This window comes from Denticeps clupeoides, chromosome 3 (assembly GCF_900700375.1).
Source record: "Denticeps clupeoides chromosome 3, fDenClu1.1, whole genome shotgun sequence".
NCBI lineage: Eukaryota > Metazoa > Chordata > Actinopteri > Clupeiformes > Denticipitidae > Denticeps > Denticeps clupeoides.
Window position 1 is genome coordinate 27081912 of NC_041709.1, and position 18490 is coordinate 27100401.

At 42.7% G+C, this 18490-nt stretch overlaps 2 protein-coding genes across 2 annotated transcripts; both read left to right on the plus strand.

Moving 5' to 3' along the window:
• Positions 1 to 3756: 3756 nt before the first annotated feature.
• LOC114786854 (myeloid-associated differentiation marker-like protein 2) lies at positions 3757 to 5021 on the plus strand. Its single transcript, XM_028974399.1, has one exon. The coding sequence runs from the start codon at positions 3790 to 3792 to the stop codon at positions 4708 to 4710; it is 921 nt and encodes a 306-aa protein (XP_028830232.1). The 5' UTR covers positions 3757 to 3789; the 3' UTR covers positions 4711 to 5021.
• Positions 5022 to 9748: 4727 nt separating this feature from the next.
• pycr1b (pyrroline-5-carboxylate reductase 1b) lies at positions 9749 to 15611 on the plus strand. The gene is made up of 8 exons (XM_028972728.1): positions 9749 to 9838; positions 10049 to 10117; positions 10226 to 10296; positions 10422 to 10601; positions 11009 to 11230; positions 13509 to 13601; positions 13915 to 14078; positions 14547 to 15611. Exons 2-8 carry the CDS (start codon positions 10051 to 10053, stop codon positions 14701 to 14703), a joined length of 954 nt encoding a protein of 317 aa, XP_028828561.1. The 5' UTR covers positions 9749 to 9838; positions 10049 to 10050; the 3' UTR covers positions 14704 to 15611.
• Positions 15612 to 18490: the final 2879 nt, after the last annotated feature.

The following is an 18490-nucleotide window of genomic DNA, read 5'->3' on the forward strand; positions in this document are numbered from 1 at the left end:
GCAGCAGTTGGACTGTTAACTCTCACAAATCTTTCAATTCAGAGAACATATAAGAAGTAATTGCGCAATACTGAAAAAAAGCATTTTGGGACCAGTGGTATCGCTTACAAGTAATTCTGAAGGATGTCTGGGTCCCTCTGGTGGCTAAGGATTTGTTCGATTTATACGAGACTTACCGGCAGGTGGCAGTATTCCTCCATAAGTAATCCCAGAGTCCGGGCTGGTAGATAATTGAGTCTCCAGGATATCTTCTGGCTTCCCTGCTTTTATATCGCATCAGTCCTATGGGATACATCTTTACTAATGACTGAGGCCTCTTTTTTGCTCTCCAGATGTCATTGTGGCCACATGCCTCACAGGATTGGCATACATGCTGTCTGTACCCATGAAAGAATTCACAGAGACATGAAGGCATTTACCCAAAGATACCCAGCTGAGACGGTGACAGCAATTTTAGACTGTTTTGCACAACTTGTATTTTTTTATTTAACATCTTTGTAAAGGTAGATGTAGGACTCAGTCGAGAAGAAAAACTTAAATGGCTGCAATTAATGTAGGTGCGTTTTGTTTACATCATGTGTGGGTCTGACCTATGACTGTAGGCCAACCTGTAGGGTTAAGAGAGTGTATTTGGAGAATGTGAGGAATTCTCAAGCATGCAATACATGCTATGCATGCAGGGATGGCCCTAACAAATTTGGAGGCCTAGGCAAGAATTCAGGTGGCGCCCCCTTGCATAGCAGTAAATTACACTGCTAGTATACTGTAGATTTACTCACAAGCAACTTTGCACACTTTGACGCATGTATCCTGGACTACTAGCCTTCAATTTGAAATTTTAATATTTGTCCACCAAATGCCACTTTTTTATTATTTTATTATTTTTTAAGTTTAACACCTTTTATTTATGTAAAGTTGCCTTCCTAATGAAATGTTTAGTGTGTATCGATATGGATGTCGGACTGATGTATGTGTGAGATGTGTCCAACTTCTAATAATAACAATCATCAAATAACAACATTTCCATATAATACATGTAAAAAAATTATGGACTTATTAAATTAAATTTAAAAAACGATTTGTATTTGATATGTAGGTTTCAGACTGAAGTAGCTCTAAAAGATTGACTCAAATGGGTACAATTGTTATTATTACTATTATTATAATTATTATATACTTTTACAGCAGATTTTTGGAATGGGACATTTTTTGTCATCAGAGGAGGAAGTTAAACAAAAGTTTTGTACACTTTGACGCACATGTCCAGATGTATTATTTTCCATTTATTATGGACCAGTAGCCTTCAATTTGACATTCTGACATTCAAGGCTAATTAGAAGGAGGGCTCTCAAGTTTTAAAGACAGGTAAGGAAATATTTTAGGCTACAGACACGCAGCGTTGAAAGACTAATGCTAATTATCTGCGTTACATTTTCTAACAGCAGTCAAGATGTCATTGTTTGTGTAGAGCAAGTTGTGAAATTGATGTAACATTAAAATAGAGGATGACTTACTCTGTGCTTGAAGTGATGCTCTGAGCTCCTATGGGTGGGGGTCAACTAAATTTCTAATATTCAAGTAAAATAATTTCAAATTCATTTTTTTCAGTTTTGATAATTCAAATTTACACAATTCACATTCAAATAGTTTTGTCATAATATTAGCTCCATAAAAAATGCAAAGAATTCCAGATGTGAAAGCCCCGCCCTGGCAGCTCCTCCTGCCGGCCTTGTTAAAGGCCAACTTGGGATATCCACAGGTTTTAAGGGCCGTCTTCAGATGCCTGGCTTCCTTAGTTCTGGCTTCTGAGGTGGTGGGAATGTTCTCTGTTCTATGGTACAGAGTCCTGATTACTCCTAGTTTGGGTTGTAGTGAAGTGAAGTGAAAGTGAAGTGATTGTCACAGCAGCACAGCACATGGTGCACATAGTGAAATTTTTCCTCTGCATTTAACAAGTCACCCTTGGTGAGCAGTGGGAAGCAATGACAGGCGCCCGGGGAGAAGTGCGGGGGGACTGTGCTTTGCTCAGGACGGTGCTGAGTCAAACAATGTGAGTCAAACAATAGATATTGGTCAGTGTGGGTGGGTTTTCTGTAAACTTCTATGCCCAGCTTTCTGTCAGTCCCAACAATAACCGCACAGTACAGGAAGGCTAGACGGTTATTATTGGAGTCCTCCCTGGTGAATTGTATGTTTGTGTCCACTGAGTTAATGTGATCTGTGAAGGCCTGTACTTCCTGGCTCTTGATCTTCACCCAGGTGTCATCCACATACCTGAACCAGTGGGTTGGTGTCATCCCTGGGAAGGAGTTTAGTGATTTCTCCTCCTCTTCTTCCATGTACAGGTTGACTTTTACAACTAGAGACATGGCTGTGCCATGGGCTCGCCTGTGTCACCTATTGTTGCCAACCTGTACATGGAGGAGAAAGAAGGCTCTAGGTCTGAGAAATATTGTGCACTGCAGAATATTAGACAACAAATTATTTTTCCATGTGAGAAATACAAGGTGTGGCGGGAGTGGGTGACAAAAGACTAGAGGAAGGTGGGTCCAGTAGGTGGGGGAGTTGCATATTATTATTACCCCTACTACTTAAAAGGCTTTGCTAAGCAGGTAAATTCATGTTGGTTTGTTCTTTTAGTATTAAGACCAACAAGTTTAAAGAACAGTGGAATATTTTTTTCCTCCTCTGTTTGGGGCACCCTCAGCACCCTATGCCATGCACCGGCCCTGCATGCATGCCTTGGGAACATACCTCTATTCCCATCCCATTCCTATGTGCATTACAGACCCTATTTATAGCAGTTCTGCTCTCATCCCCCATGAAGGGTCAATCCAGAGCCTGTTCACCCCCAAGCACACACCCCAACATCTTTAAATACAGCCCCCCTCCCCACTGCTGCTTGAAATGAGGGCAGCAAGAAGGAGAGGAAGGGCATTCTTTTGTCGGGAGAGACCTGTCTGGCCACAGAAAGAGAAAGTGCTGGAATTAAGCTGGACAATTTTTTTCAGAAGAATTCTTGGCTTCTCTGCTGCCTCCACTCAGTCTAATGGACATTTAATTCTACGAGAGCCTGAGGATCTGTGCGATTTATTCATTTCTGGCTCTGGATTAGCTAGGCCCATGCGTGTCATCCTTGGAACATCTGAAATGTTACTTGCTTAAACCGGAAGTGAAAAGGACAGAATTGATCCAGCACTGGGGTAAATATTACAAAGGCACTTTTTTAATGATGAGAACATTTGTTTTTGATACATTCCCAACTGAAGAGCTGGTTCATTGATTCCTAATGCATCACCAGTATTCATCATATGTTGACACGTGAAGCACACAGCACCATGTTTTGAGATATTTTGACGATTTGGGATAGTGACACATTATGAGTCACACAGACACACAGAAACAGAGACAGAAATACTTTTGCATCCCCTAGAGACAGCAGGGGAGGCAGCCGGAGGACAGCTTCCGAAAGATTGAGAGCCAGAGAGTGATCTTCCAAAGAAAACAAATCCCACCCCCACATTGCCAACCGCAGGCAGCACTGCAGCCAGAGGGCCTGGGGTGAGCGTGAGGACAGGAAACCTGGGAGACTCACAGACCTGACAGCCTGGACACGACAGCTAGCATGATTCAGACCTATTTACACACACTCTCATAATACAGCAAATTGTTGACAGTAGGACTGCCTAGACATCAGGTTGCAAAAATTTGTTTTTTTTTTTTTTTTTTTTTACTTGAAGCACAGACGTGAAGGACAATAAAAATCCTCATCTCACATCGAGGCAAAGCATGGATTCGCACGGTGGACACTACTTGAACAAGGCGGCACTGCTCTCCCCCATCGGCGGTGCCCGTCTGTGCCAGCTGGCCCTGGGTTGCGCGGTCATTGCTCTGGTCAAACATCGTGCCAGCTACAACACGTCCTATGGTGCCATCTGCATGGCAGTCTGGTGTGCTTGCTTCGCCGCCACTGCCGTGATCTTTGCTCTGGATGTGACCCGCCTCCACACCTGCCTGCATGTGTCCTGGGAGAACCTCCCTGTGGCATTCGCCGCCCTAGCAACGTTGCTCTACCTCACGGTGTCCGTTATATACCCTGTGCACTTTGTGCGTTTGGAGTGTCCCTATTCCGGCTGCGAGGAGCGCAACTTCCGCATGGCAGTAACGGCATGTTCTTGGGCGGCGTTCGTGGCCTACAGTTCGGAAGTTTTCCTGAGCCGAGCCAAGCCAGGACGTGTGGTGGGATATATGGCCACGCCCCCTGGCATGCTGAAGGTTGCACAGGGCTTCGTGGGGTGTGTAATCTTTGGGGCGCTCGTGAACGGGAGCGAGTATGCCCACCATGTTGCCACCACCTACTGTGTGGTGGTGTTTGCCATCTGCTTCACCATGACGGCTCTAATTGTCATCCTGAGCATCTCGGGTCGCACTGCCATACTCAAGCTGCCGTTTGACCATTTCGTTGTCATTTATACTTTTGTGGTGGTGCTGTTGTATGTGAGTGCTTCAGTGGTCTGGCCCATCTTCTGTTTTGACAAGAAGTATGGTACGCCCCAGCGACCCTCAGGCTGTCCCAGAGGGAGGTGTCCATGGGACGGTAAACTGGTTGTGACTGTGCTCAGCTACGTCAACCTCTTGCTGTATGTTGCCGATCTCATCTACTCACAAAGAATCAGGTTTGTGTCTCAGCACCCAAGAGTACAGCTGTAACTCACATTGCCATCAGGATGCTAGTGAACCAGGGAGTATCACTGAGAAGAAACCTTCTCCCACAGGGGATCCGTCTGAGAAAACCACAATTCAGAGTCTCCCGGTCACCCAAGTCCCCCCCCACCAGTGGCCTTCCTGCAGGCCATCTGGCTGGCTCCTTTACAGTCAGCACATTCCAGCCCTCCTGGAAGACAAAAACTGCCAGCTCAGCAAAAGCATCTGCAGAAATCCTTCCCATCTTCATTCCTTTTTGTTTCATCCATTACTTTCCTCTTCTTTTGTCAGACTAGGCTTGTCCATTAGTTCTCACTCCACACTGCCTGCTGTGCACACCTCCTTTTTTTCATCTGAGGGGTACTTCAGGCTGATGGTCTTATAGGCCTCATCTACCTTTCTGCAGAGGCCAAATTTTGATGAACACTCTGCCGTTTCCATGGTGATTCACTCCACACTGCTTTCTTGGGTTTGTGCTCATATATATATATATATATATGTGTGTGTGTGTGTGTGTGTGTGTGTGTGTGTGTGTATATATATATATCATTTATTTTATTTTTTTTATGGGGAGTTTTGCTTTTCTGTTGCATTTTTGAACAAATTTGTGACATGACCTAATACACATATAAAAGTTTTTTAATTATAACAAAAGTTTTAAATTATAAACAATTTTTAAAAGTACATTTCTTCATTTTTGTGAATACGTATACAATTATGCCTATTCATCCATCAAGACTATCCTCAGTTTAGCTTTTGATTTTTTACAACTTTATGTATTTTTAAAATATTATCTTAAGCTTGTAATAATAAATTGAACCATAAAATAATTATGCATAGGTTGGTGTTTGTTATTTTGTTTTGTTTTTTCAATAGATGGTCAAGTTTCCAGATAAGGTTCTGGGATTGTGCTCCCTGCCTCTCCCTTTCACAATGTTTCTGTTCTGCTTTTGCATCCTCGTATCACAGCAGTGGTGTTAATGCGTGGTTTTGTTTGAACATGATCACATTTGTCTGATTTTTCTGCATGGTGTTCACTCTGAACTGACATTCAGAAGCATGTGGGTGTGGGGTGGGGAGAGGACCCTGAGGTGCAACATTCCACAGAGATCAGATCAGGCAGTCCTTGCTGAGTTTGCATCTGCCATGTGCCCCCCTCATCACCCCCCTGGAAATCTTATGGAATGTGACATTGCTGCCCGCCCCTCCCCTGACATCAACAGTCTTGCAGACGACTTTGTGCAGGGTCTCCCCTGAAAAGGATCACACAAGCTCCTAACTGCCTCTTGGGTGGTTCCGTGTGTCTTGAAACAGTAATATTTGTCACACATCATCTGGGACATGGTTTTTACGATGACTCCGCCAACAGATTGGCGGTGACAGCTGTCAATCACCTGATCCACTGCTGTTGTGCTGCAGGGTTTGGAGAGAGTGTATGAATAGTGCCTCATTGTCATGACATATCTGTCATTTAAAAACAGGAACAATGACGGTGTCATCTTTCTCTGTCAGTCTCAACATGGTGCTGCTGTTGGAATCTGAGTTTATTACTGAAGGAAAGTAATCTGAAAAGTTGTGAGAAGGTTGGAAAGTACTCATACTGTAAGCAACACGAACAAACTGGATGTCATCCAAAACTCCAACATGATTCCCAGTTTGAATTACAGTTCCAAAGTTTTGGGGTTTCCAGTGTTCAACCCCGTATATCAAATGTTCAGCCATGCGCCACCAGTTAGTGCAGCTGTCCATTAGTAATGTATTTTGTTTTGTGTAGATCTAGGGAAATAAAAATGTAAAACTTTACAATGGAATAAGTTAGAAAGCTAAGACCCTTCATGTGATATCAGAAATTTTGTAATTATTTCAAGAAATGAATGATCAAACAATATATATTTATATAGTTACTAGTGGTAAACTCACAGATGCATCATGCTAAGACATAATGGGCACACAACCATCATTAATTAGGCAGAATTACAATGTTGTAGAGCACAAACGTATGTTGCCAGGCCAGGGCAATTATTTTTTCATTTATAAATGTATGCTGTTGGTTGCTAAAAATGCTTGCTGTCAATTTATTTCATATTTTTCTGGTTTACCATGAGTAAATATTAATGTATTGGGTGTATTTGGATGTCATAAGGATATTTCTGTATCGTTGTACATTGATATTTGTACATTATAGCAGCTGGGACCTTAGCATCAAATGTTTAGTCATTATTTTCTTTCAGCTTTTTACCTTGTGTAAATATGTCTACCATCATGGCTCCTCTGACCTGGTTGGCCATGCCCCTCCATAAATTGCTGGTTTATTAACGTGGAGGCGAAACGTCAGCCAGACTCTGGGGACAGAAGACCTGCACCTCGGAATGCCACACATTCTGCTCGGCCGGGGACTTTGTGCAGGTGTCTAATCCGGTAGTCGCAAAGGTAATTTTGTGGGAGATAACACCATAATGCAGAGGCTCCTCGTCAGTCTCTGCACTCCATCTCTCATTCTGTCAGACGGTGGAAGAAATGAGCGAGCGTCTGGTGACGGAATTAGCTGTGTGCATCTTTCCCAGCAGGCCGAGGTCCTCCTAATCACAGTGACAGAAATCGTCTACGCTTCGCCTAGATTCCCTTTCAGACTAAACGTGAATCACGTATTTCATTTTTCCCCCCTTCGAATAAATCTCTGGGGATTAAAAAATGACTGTTGCCACGCTCCAGCAGTCTCTGTAAGAGATTGTTCCCACGCAGGGACTGTGTAATTGACTTGTTGGGTATCTCGCAAGTTTCCCCGTACTCATTTTAAAAAACTCCATATTTGTTTACAAAACAGTAGCCCAGTATGTTCCACCTTGAACCAATCATTCTGGCAAAAGGTAGCCTAATCTTTTTTTTCTAACTTTAATCCAGTTCTTCTGGGAAAATTGCTCTTTTGTAAAATGAAGTGGGACCAATAAATGGTGTTTTTATGGGAACGCCATGAATTAGGATTTCCCCGGTTGCGCTTCCACTTCACCTCCAGCTGATGGATTAGACAGGTGCTGCACATGGAATGAAATCTGGCTTTGTACACTGCACTGTATATATAGCCTACAGCTATGCAGTATGAATGCAACCCCCACCCCACCCGTCTGCATTCCTTTACAAGTGTGATCAGTGACTTGGAAGAAAACAGACATCTATAGTAGTACAAACTGCGTGATCTTGTCAAAAATGAATTGAAGTGAATGAATTCCTGCATAAAATTAGGTTTAAACCAATCTTGTGATGGTTCATCACCATGGTTATACAGACCTGCATTACTGCATTCAGTGTCCCCTCACGAAATCAAATGACCTTTCATGACAGAAGATCATCAAATGTCCACATACGTACTGTAAGTGGAACATAATTAAGCTGTTCTGGATGGAGGAATGGGCCAGAATTGCAGGATTGATCAGAAGTTCCTAAGTTATTGCTGCATGAGAGGATCATATCTTAATGAACTAATGGCCAAAGATTGGAGGTTCTGATTTTTAATATATCAGGAAGAATAGAAAGGATGAATGTGCTATTGAGATTATTGTTTCTATCTAAGTCATTACCCAATGCAAATCCTATTGTTACATTTAAGAGACTGGATAAAAATATGAGTTTTTTTATGGCAGAACAAAAATGCCCAGATTAAATATTGTATATTTATGTGTCCAAAGGAGGAGGGTGGACTGAATTTGCCTAATTTGAAAAATTATTACTGGACGCAGATAAGAGGGTTAATTATGTGGATTACCAAAGAGGTAGATTTAATATGGGTGGGAAGAGAGGGCATGTATAAATACGTCATTAGAGTCACTGCTATAAACAGAAGGAAGTTAAAAATGAATGAACGGATTAAAAGAACAATGCAAATATGGTAATCAATGTCAGAATCGAATTGTAGGGCAACAAAAATAGCAATATTTATGCCAAAGTTTATGCCATCACTTATAGATGGAGGTTTTGCTAATTGGGAAGAAATGGGGCTAATTTACATTGAGCAATTAAATGAGGGTGACATCATAAAATCATTTGAACAATTTAGGATTAAATTTGGATTGTTGGCACAAAACCATTATAAATATTTACAAATTCGTCATTAACTCAATACTCAAAAAAGTGTATGAGGAAAGAAATGAATGAGGCAGAAGAATTAATACTGAAATATATGAAGGGGTTACCCAAGAAAATGATCATATCGAACAAATGTAGTGATTGACAATGACGCGTGGTAATATTCCTTCAGGGCCGGACATAAACTAACAAGTAGTCTGACAGTAAGGGAGTTTAACTGGAAGGTGAAGATGTGTTAATTTATTACCCCAGTGCTGACTGCAAAATACACATCAAACTGGATGCTGGAGGGGATGTGGGCAAGTGGGAGATTTGACTCATATATTCTGGGACTGTCCAAAAATAGCTAAATTCTGGAAGAAGATGCAAAAAGAAATTGAACAGATGTTAGTAAGAATAGGTAGAAATAGTGAGAATCATGATGGGTTCGCAAAATGCAAGCATCAGTGTACTTAAGATGGTTCCCACTAGATTTGACATCAAACATCAATCCATTGTCATTCTGTGAGCTAAAGAAATTAACTGACCTTGTGACATATACCGAATTTGTATTTGAACAGCCACTTTATTGGAGATGGCTGAACCTAACTATTTTTTCTACTCATGTTTTTCTGTTTTAACTACAACATCAGGAAATGTGTGACCATGGATGCCATCATATGTAACATATGATATTACATGAGGGGAATTGTGAATGAAAGGAAACAATAAAAATGAAAAACAGTAGCGCTGGCACAATGAACGCAACCCAGTTTCATCCTTAAGGCTTTGGACTTGACCCGTATTTTCTCTGAACCTCCCCTGCCTGTTTTTACTAAAGGAAATGATGCAACCCGCGCCTTATCCCACAAGCCCCGCCCCAAAATAACACGGCGCCAGCTGAGCTTGCGTTCATTGGTCAGATTGACTGAGCGTCTGTTCTGTGATTGATCGCCGCCCCCGTCAGTCAGACAGTTCAGCCATAACACGTGGGCTGGCAAAAAGAAGGAAGCCACGTTGACACCGGTGTTTTCACACCCAATCTCTGTTCCTGACTCATCAACTCACACATACGGTAAGAATGTCTGCATACAGTATATTTGAATGTTAAAAATGAACCACCAAACGACGGTGTTTGTATAATGAGGAGTTAGCTAGTTGCGGTTAATGACAGTACAGTAAAACGCGGTGAATACTGCATTAAAACTCCGAAACGGCGCAGTTCCTCTGCTGTACACGATGTCGCGGCAGACATTGATGTCGCTTTTGTCTTTATCTTCCGCAGGAATGAGCGTCGGATTCATAGGCGCGGGCCAGCTGGCCCAGGCTCTGGTTAAAGGATTCACGGCAGCCGGTAATCAGTCTTCCACACCGATCACGTCATTAATCGTGGGCTAATCGTGGCAGTGCTTGCTCATGTCCCCCTTTTTTCCCGGTACTTTTCCTCTCTGTTTTGTCTCAGGTGTGATTGCAGCCCAGCGGATCACAGCTAGTGCCCCTGACACAGATCTGCCTACCGTTGCTGGGCTTAGGGTGAGAGTGTCATGCCCTGACAGGATCTCTCCTTCTCGCTCTCCTTTTTTTTTTTTTTTATCTCTCTCTCTCTGTCTGTGTATCTGACTTTCTCATTACTTTTTTTTTCGGCTTGCGGTTCCCAGAAACTGGGTGTGAACTTCACAACCAGTAACAAGGAGGCCGCACACAAGAGTGATGTGTTGTTCCTGGCCGTAAAGCCACACATCATCCCCTTTGTCCTGGATGAAATTGGACCAGACATTGAGGATCGGCACCTCATCGTGTCCTGTGCTGCTGGTGTCACAATCAGCTCCATTGAGAAGGTTTGTTCGGGTTGAAATCTTAGATTGACATTTCACATACACACCTTTACTTTAAATGGATTTAATTTACACTTTTCCTTACAATTACGAAGTGGTTCCTGAGTGTAACATGTTTTCCTAACATCACATAATGTTGGTAGAAAAACTAATTTTGTTGACTTCACTGCCTTAAATTCTGATTTGTAATAATCTAAACACAAGCAGTTAAAACACTCATTCACACAGATTTTTTTTTATATCCTGGATACTTTGTCAGTCCACCAGCACAAAAACTGGCTTATGGATTGTACTTAGTAACACACCACCATTTTCAGACATTTACTGTTTCTCTGGTTATAGAATTACATAACATTTCACCTTTTCATTCCTCATATACACCCCTCTTTATCTCCATCTTCCACATCCAGAAGCTGCAGCAGTATCGTACATCTCCAAAGGTGATGCGCTGCATGACCAACACCCCAGTGGTGGTCCGGGAGGGGGCCACCGTGTATGCCACAGGGACCCATGCAGACGTGGAAGACGGAAAGCTGTTGGAGCAGCTGATGGCCAGCGTGGGTTTCTGCACAGAGGTGGAGGAGGATCTCATTGACGCAGTCACCGGGCTCAGCGGCAGCGGCCCAGCTTATGTGAGTATGGCCATCACGATTGGCGAAAAAAAGTCCAGATCCCATCCTTGTTGTTTTGACCTTCATTAATCTTTGCTAGTTCTGAGTTGCTTGATTTTTATATATATATATATATGTGTGTGTGTGTCTTACACTGTATTCTATTCCGCTATGAACACAATACCCAGGGGTCAATACCATGTTATGTAGTGGTGTATAGTAATTAAGTAAATGTAATACATTACTGTTCTTAAGTAGTTTCATCAAGTATTTCCCTATGAAATGTAGAGGAGTCAGTTCCTAACCTCCTATTATAGTAAAACCTCTGTCAGTTACACCTAATGGACATTTTTTTGCATGATCATTTTAATGAATGTCAGTAAAATTGTTATGCCGAAAGTCTTTTCACCTAAAACAAGGTGAAATTTTAAGCAAGCGTTCTTACAAAACTGTTAATAGAACATTTACAACCATAATAAATCTCTACTTTTTGGTACCCAAGTACATATTGTTACGTTCTCCTCGTGTCTAGGGGTGGAAGAGAAGTAACAAAATGAATTAAGATAGCAGCTTTTATCTACTAACCTGAATACAATGTCTAATTTGCTTTTCACCTGTCCAAACACTCCGAAAAGATCACACTATTCTTAAATGCCAAACAAAAAGATTTTATTTACAAACTCAAATATCCAAAACAGGGAGCAAAACAAACTTCAGGAGGGAACAAGGCCAAAATAAAACATAACAGTTCTAACTTAGTGTTAAAGAAACTCAGGTAACCTCACAAAAGAAAATATCAAATAAACAACAGAAGTCTTACCTGGCTCCCTTACTAACTCAACACATGAGAAAAGATGACCATAAGTAAATGGAGTCCTCCTCCCTACTGCTCCTTCTTAAAATAAGTAAGTAAACAAAAACAAAGAACTCAAGTTTCGGAAAAGAGTAGGAATGGGGTTGTAGTAATGACTAATAAGATGACAACGGGTGAAGTTGAAGTTAAGGCTAGCATCTTAGCACAAATAACAAGCTAACAAATAACACAAGCAATAGCACACAAGCTAATGTCTAAGGCAGGAGAAAACACAATCTTCTCTAGTGAGCGGGTCAGAAAGCAGGAGGGCACCTTCTCCTAAGCTGCTCTGCTCTGCTCTGCTCTGCTCTGCTCTGCTCTGCTCTGCTCTGCTCTGCTCTGCTCTGCTCTGCTCTGCTCTGCTCTGCTCTGCTCTGCTCTCAAAACACCCTCCCTCGTCCTTCAGGTGTCGGCAGCCTTTAACTCCACAGAGCTCCCCTCGTTAGCCAATGTGGATCCAGCGGTGATTGGTGAAATTAGGCACAGCTGAGCTCCACCAAGCCGGCAGTGTGGTAGACGAGAGGAAGAAAAAAAAAAAAAGGGAAAAAGATGAGAGAGAAACACAACATACTGTAGCATGACTATTCATGTTTACAATACAATAAACCTAAAATAAATACGTCAGAGGACGTAACAATTTGAATTAAAATTTCATTATTATTTCAGGTACCACTGAGCAAAGTATCGTCCCCACACACTGCTCACTGGCTGCCTGTCATGGCTGCCCACTGCTCACTCAGGGTGATGTTTAAAAGCAGAGGACACATTTCATTGTCACTGTGTGCTGTGCTGCGCTGCAGTGTTTCACAATGACAATCACTTCATTTTCACTTATATAGCCCATAATCACATACAGTATGGCTCAATGGGCTTTGACAGGCCCTACAGTTGACACACTTGGCTCTTCTGCACACAAGGGAAAAAAAGTCTCCCAAAGAAAAGATTGGGGGGGAAAAAAAAAAAAAAGAGCTAAACCTTGGGAAGGAATGATACAGATTAGTGCAGGATTACTTGTGGATGTGTATACCATGTGTATCTCTAACTCAAGTACCTGACGTGTGTACTTTGTCCACCACTGTTAAAATGACTTTCCCAATCATTAGTCTTTTACCATTAGGCCAACCTAGGAGACTTTAAATCATTGAAGCAACCAAACACGCATTGATTCATATGTTGCTTAGGAGTCATTGTGTAAACTTTTTTTTTTGTTTGTTACTGCTTATTAGGTTAAGAAAAAGTTCAGCCTCTGCCAGATGAATGGGGATGTCACTGGTTGAGCTGGGGTTAGTTTGAGGGTGAAGCTCTGTGGGGGCAGTGAAGACCAGACTCTCTTCAAATAGAAAGTGACTCAGCTGCCACACTCTTGAAACTAGTAATAAAACATGTGTCTGTTTCTGTCAACGTGTGTGTGTGTGTGTGTGTGTGTCTGTGTGTCTCTCCATCCAGGCGTTCACAGCTCTTGACGCTCTGGCAGACGGTGGAGTGAAGATGGGTTTACCCAGGAGACTGGCTGTCAGACTAGGTGCTCAGGCCCTTCTGGTCAGTAGTGGGGAACATCCTTCTATCTCTGTATTCCTCAACAGGCAGCCACAATTGCTGCCTGTACCATTTCTGTTCAAAGCCCCAGCAGAAATTATATTCTCAATGCTTTAATATAAGACAATTTATCACACTAAAATACTATGGTTACAAACGTCTTCTACATTGAGTTCATTTTTTCAATATAGCAGTTAGTACCAAAGATGTTTGGCAGTTCATACTGGAATTTACTTTTAGTGTCCTAGATTGTCTAGTCCTAGACTTAATTGAAGCTTGCTAGAAGGTTCAAGATTTGTGTCTCTCTTGCTAATAGGGGGCTGCTAAAATGTTGCTGGATTCTGAGCAGCACCCTGGGCAGCTGAAGGATAATGTGTGCTCACCAGGGGGCGCCACCATCCACGCCCTGCACTTTCTGGAGAGCGGTGGCTTCAGGAGCCTCCTCATCAACGCCGTGGAGGCATCCTGCATTAGGACCAGGTACCTGCCACCACAGACACTCGTCACACTGCTCTGACTGTAGTTCTGAACATGCTGGCCTGTTGCCATGGTTATTTTGGACCGCTCTCCTCCAGTTTGACTGATAAAAGGACGTTTTCACTGTCCTTTAGTGATTATTTCCACTCATCTCAGTGACTTAGGCAGTAAAGTCTCCTAGACTAAAGGCTTGAGCATCTGAGGACTGAGAAGCAGTGTTTGAAAGCGGTGTAGTGTGTGTGTGTGGGTTTGTCTATTCATCAAACAATAGAAACCACAGTTGAACAAAATGAGTTCTCAGATGCAGTAATATTTTTAACTACCAGTTCCAGGTTTTTGCTGTCTTCATGCCAGGCCTCTGTGTCAGCAGTTTTGAGCCCAGTAAGGCCTTGCGGTTGTGTGTCTTTCTGTGTTGCCTGTACACTCTTGTTTCACTTGCTGATTCTTTCTTGTACTTTGTAATCTTCACAGAGAACTGCAGTCTTTGGCTGACCAGGAGAAGATCTCTGCAGCAGCCATCAAGAAGACCACACTGGACAAGGTCCTGCAGCAGCCCGGGGTGTCTGAGGCATCAGTCGGCACCAGGAGCCGAGTCAGTCTCTTCAGGAATGGAGTCAAGAAGCAGTGAGAGCAGACCAGTAGATGGTTACAGACTATGCACAGCCATAAAATGTCCGTCCAGAAAGACAAGTCCTTGGCCGTTACCATGTTGGAGGGGGGAAAAAATGTTTCTTCATGTCACTCAACAAATTACTGGGTGCATGTTTGTTTCAGTGACTTGTTATGGGTTATATTTCCGGTGTCTGTCTTTGTGACCAAAGCAGCACATTTTTTGTGTCCTCGAAGACTATGGTCCCCACAACTTTATACAGTCCTTTTCAGGAAATTAATGGGTCACCATGGTTACATCAGTTACACTTATATCTGTAACCAGTCGCTTAACCCAACATGCACTTCAGTCATCTCAATTTGAAACAATGTGTGTCCAACCAGAAACTGTTTCTCACTTTTGTATTTGTTTTTATGGATCAAGTTGAATCTATACCAAAGTTACCATTTCTTATGATTCATTTTGCACCATTTCTGGCTGGATGTATGACTGTTGGGCTGAAAAACAAGTAAGCACTAAAGATAAAGGACATTTCGTATTTTATTTTAAACTTAATGACTTTTTATCTGGGAGATGTTAGGAGCATGCATCTGTTATGGCCCTATTATTTATACTCACCTCTTCATTATAGTGGTTGGAAGTCTTTGAATAATTAAGTGTCCCTAATTGAATTAACGGGAGACCTTTCCAAAAGGAGCCATTACTCAGACTGGTGGGGGGAAAGGGCTGCTGTGAACGTTCCTCATCTGCATACTAGTGTCATTACGCACGTTGGCGTGCACAACCACAATGAACCTCGCCAGAGCCGTGGAGGCGGCACAGCAGACTGCCTGCTAAAGAGATGATGTTGAGCAAGCAGCTTCTGTGAAACATTTCCTTCCTCGTTCTGTGGACTGTAATGTGAGACAGTAAAGCCTTGCATCACACTGTGTGTCTCCATATCAGCTATTATCACTGCTTTTTGTTTTTTTACCATTCATGCAACACTCAACCCCCTTTCACGTCCAAAAAGCTGTTTGTAATCAGGATCTTTTCTTTAGTCCATTACTTAAGGTTGAAAATAGATAAGGTTTGTAGTAGAACTTTTCCCATAACCTGGCACACATTACCGACAACTGGAAGCCTGAAGTCACAGCAGCTTATTTTACAAGGTAAACGTGGAAATAATTTCCGAGACTGGGCTCCTCTGGTTTCCACCTCCTGAAGCGGATGAGATATAATAAACAGTTAAAATGGAAGAGTCCTGTAGGTTTACATTATATAGACTGGAAAAGATGGCACTAATGACACTAACCCCAACTATACCTACATGGTCCCCTGTGGTCAGAAACTGTTCATTCATGACATGCCTGGGCGAGAGCCTAGGGGTCTTTCACCTCGGGCAGTGTTCAGAAGCATAAAAATACACACAAAACGACCGAAATAACCAGACTAATTCTTCTATGATGAGAAAAGGCGCTGGTTTGTGGAGAACAGGGAACGTTCGTACGTCCCTCGGGCACAATAAATCATGAGCAGCGGGATTAGTTCCGACGTCCTCGGCCTTCATCGTTCGATTAGAAACGCCGGCTGTTTATTTGCGCGCGGGCGACTTGGCGTCTCGAGGCGCTCGAGTGTTTCGGTAATCCTCTCTTAGTCCAAAAAAAAAGGTTATCCTCTGCCTGCTCCTGCTCCATTCAGATAAGTTCCCCCTCGAACACCTCCAGCCCACCTGCCGCGGCGCGCCTGCGCCGGCTGGAAGGCGCGCCTCCGTGGCCGCGCGCACGCTCGGTCACCATGGCTACTGCTGCACGGGCACGTCACGAGCACAATACAGCAGCAAGAGATGCAGCTACGAGATTCCAATCGTGTCCGGAGTTGAGTTTCTACAGCTACGGAGAAGAATACAGAATAAAGGTGTGGTGAAGTGTGGCCGGGTGCGGATAAGCCAGCCAGCTGCTTAATGCGGTTTTATGGATTAATGCAGGTCCCGTGCAAACTAATCATCTTTGGATTGTGAAATGATCTGATGGGTATAATGACCCAGGGAACGTACGCCCAGGGATGTAACGCAGAGGCCGACCTTTGACCTCACAGACTGACAGCGGTGATTTCTTAACTCCTGCAGCATTGGCTTTGTGAAATTGTGTCATTTCCATGACACATTAAGGCTGTCAAGGGGGCCTTGTGGATTTGTGTGATCAACACTTCCCTTTCTAGCACGCAGCCAAGTATAAAGTGTGCAGTTGAGGCCAAAATGATTAGCCCCCTTATGAATTTAGACAACACTCTTAATTTCTGTATGAAAATGACCATTAACAAGTGTTTGTTATTTTTTAAGTTTAATTAGGATATTTTATTGATACCATTGGCAATTAATAGGCAACATTGTCCCCTAGGTCTTTACTAGGTTGGCACAGGTCTCCTGAGTGATTTTTTTCTATTGTTCTAGCTGGTTTCCGAGCATGGACATTCACCTGCTACAGACTCTCAGTAGGTTTTAGGTCTGGGTTCTGAGCAGGACACTCCAGGATCTTGGTTTTGGTGTCTTTGAGGAACTTAGACTAATGTCTGCTTTGGGTCATTGTCTAGTTGGAAGACCCAGCGATGACCTAAACCTAGACCACGAGCAGATTTTTGCATTTTTCTCCCTCAAAACAAAAAAAAAATGATTATGTTTTTTCATGATGCCATGCACCTGGACAAGACTCCCTTTGCCTGAGGCTGATTTGGTTAATCACTGTAAGGTGTGTTTTGAAAGCAAACATTCACACTGGGCTAACATTTTTTGAGCACTTAATTTTTTTATTATATTTAATATTAAGAAAGATTAAACATTTTTTGGGATATGACAACACTACTAAATACACTGGTGAATGTTTGATTATATAAAATTTCATCAATGCTGCAGACATTTGGGAGAAGTTTAGAAAAAAATGTTCCATAATTCCTGGGGGGCTAATAATGGGCTGAACTGTAAACCTTTCTAGTGCTCCACAATTTTGGAAATTTGGCTAAGCAGTGTGCTGATCTTGACCATTTCTGCTGAGGTGGATAAGTTACGACAAACCCACTGACCTTCCTCTAAACCCCCAATTATGGGTTAGAGAGGAAGCCTCGGCAGGATAAGTTTAGCACGGCCATGCAGGGGACTAGAGGGAAGGATGAGTCTTTTTTTTTTTATCATTGTGGTGCAGCTGGCGGCACAAAGAGCCAAAAAGCGGAAGAGGAGAGAAGGCCTGTCTAGGCGTCGGGGTTTGTTCCGTGTCCAGCTACAATGAATCGTGCTTCTGGATACCTCAGGGCAGAGAACGGGACACGGCAGAACCAGATAAGAATGGAAGTGTGCCAGGAAAATACAATTCCCACCTTTGAATTTTTCGGAACGCCACAGAACAAACAACGTTCCTACGACCAGCTATCGCTGAGTCAGATACTTATTAGTCATTGTAATCTGAGATAATGGTGGTTCTCCAAAGTTCAATGTTGGCAGTTCCTTTTACAATTTACTGGCAACTCCATTAAAGAGGATTTTATTTAGTAAATCCTCCTTTTGCTGAAGTATTCTCATGCGGACCAAATCTCTCCTGATGCTCCAGGTTCCGAAACCCTCTTTTACACGCTCTCCTCTTCTACTTCATACAGAGGTTTTTAGTGGTATACAGGTCCAGAGAGTGTTGTCTGATTGGGATCGTTGTCCTGCTAAATGATCTGATGATGGCAGAGTTTTTGTTTCCGGGCAGAGGCATTTGACATTTTGATGAGTGATGAATGAATGATGTCTCCCAAGTTGAAGTTGAACATTGTTTTTTTGCTCATGTCTGCA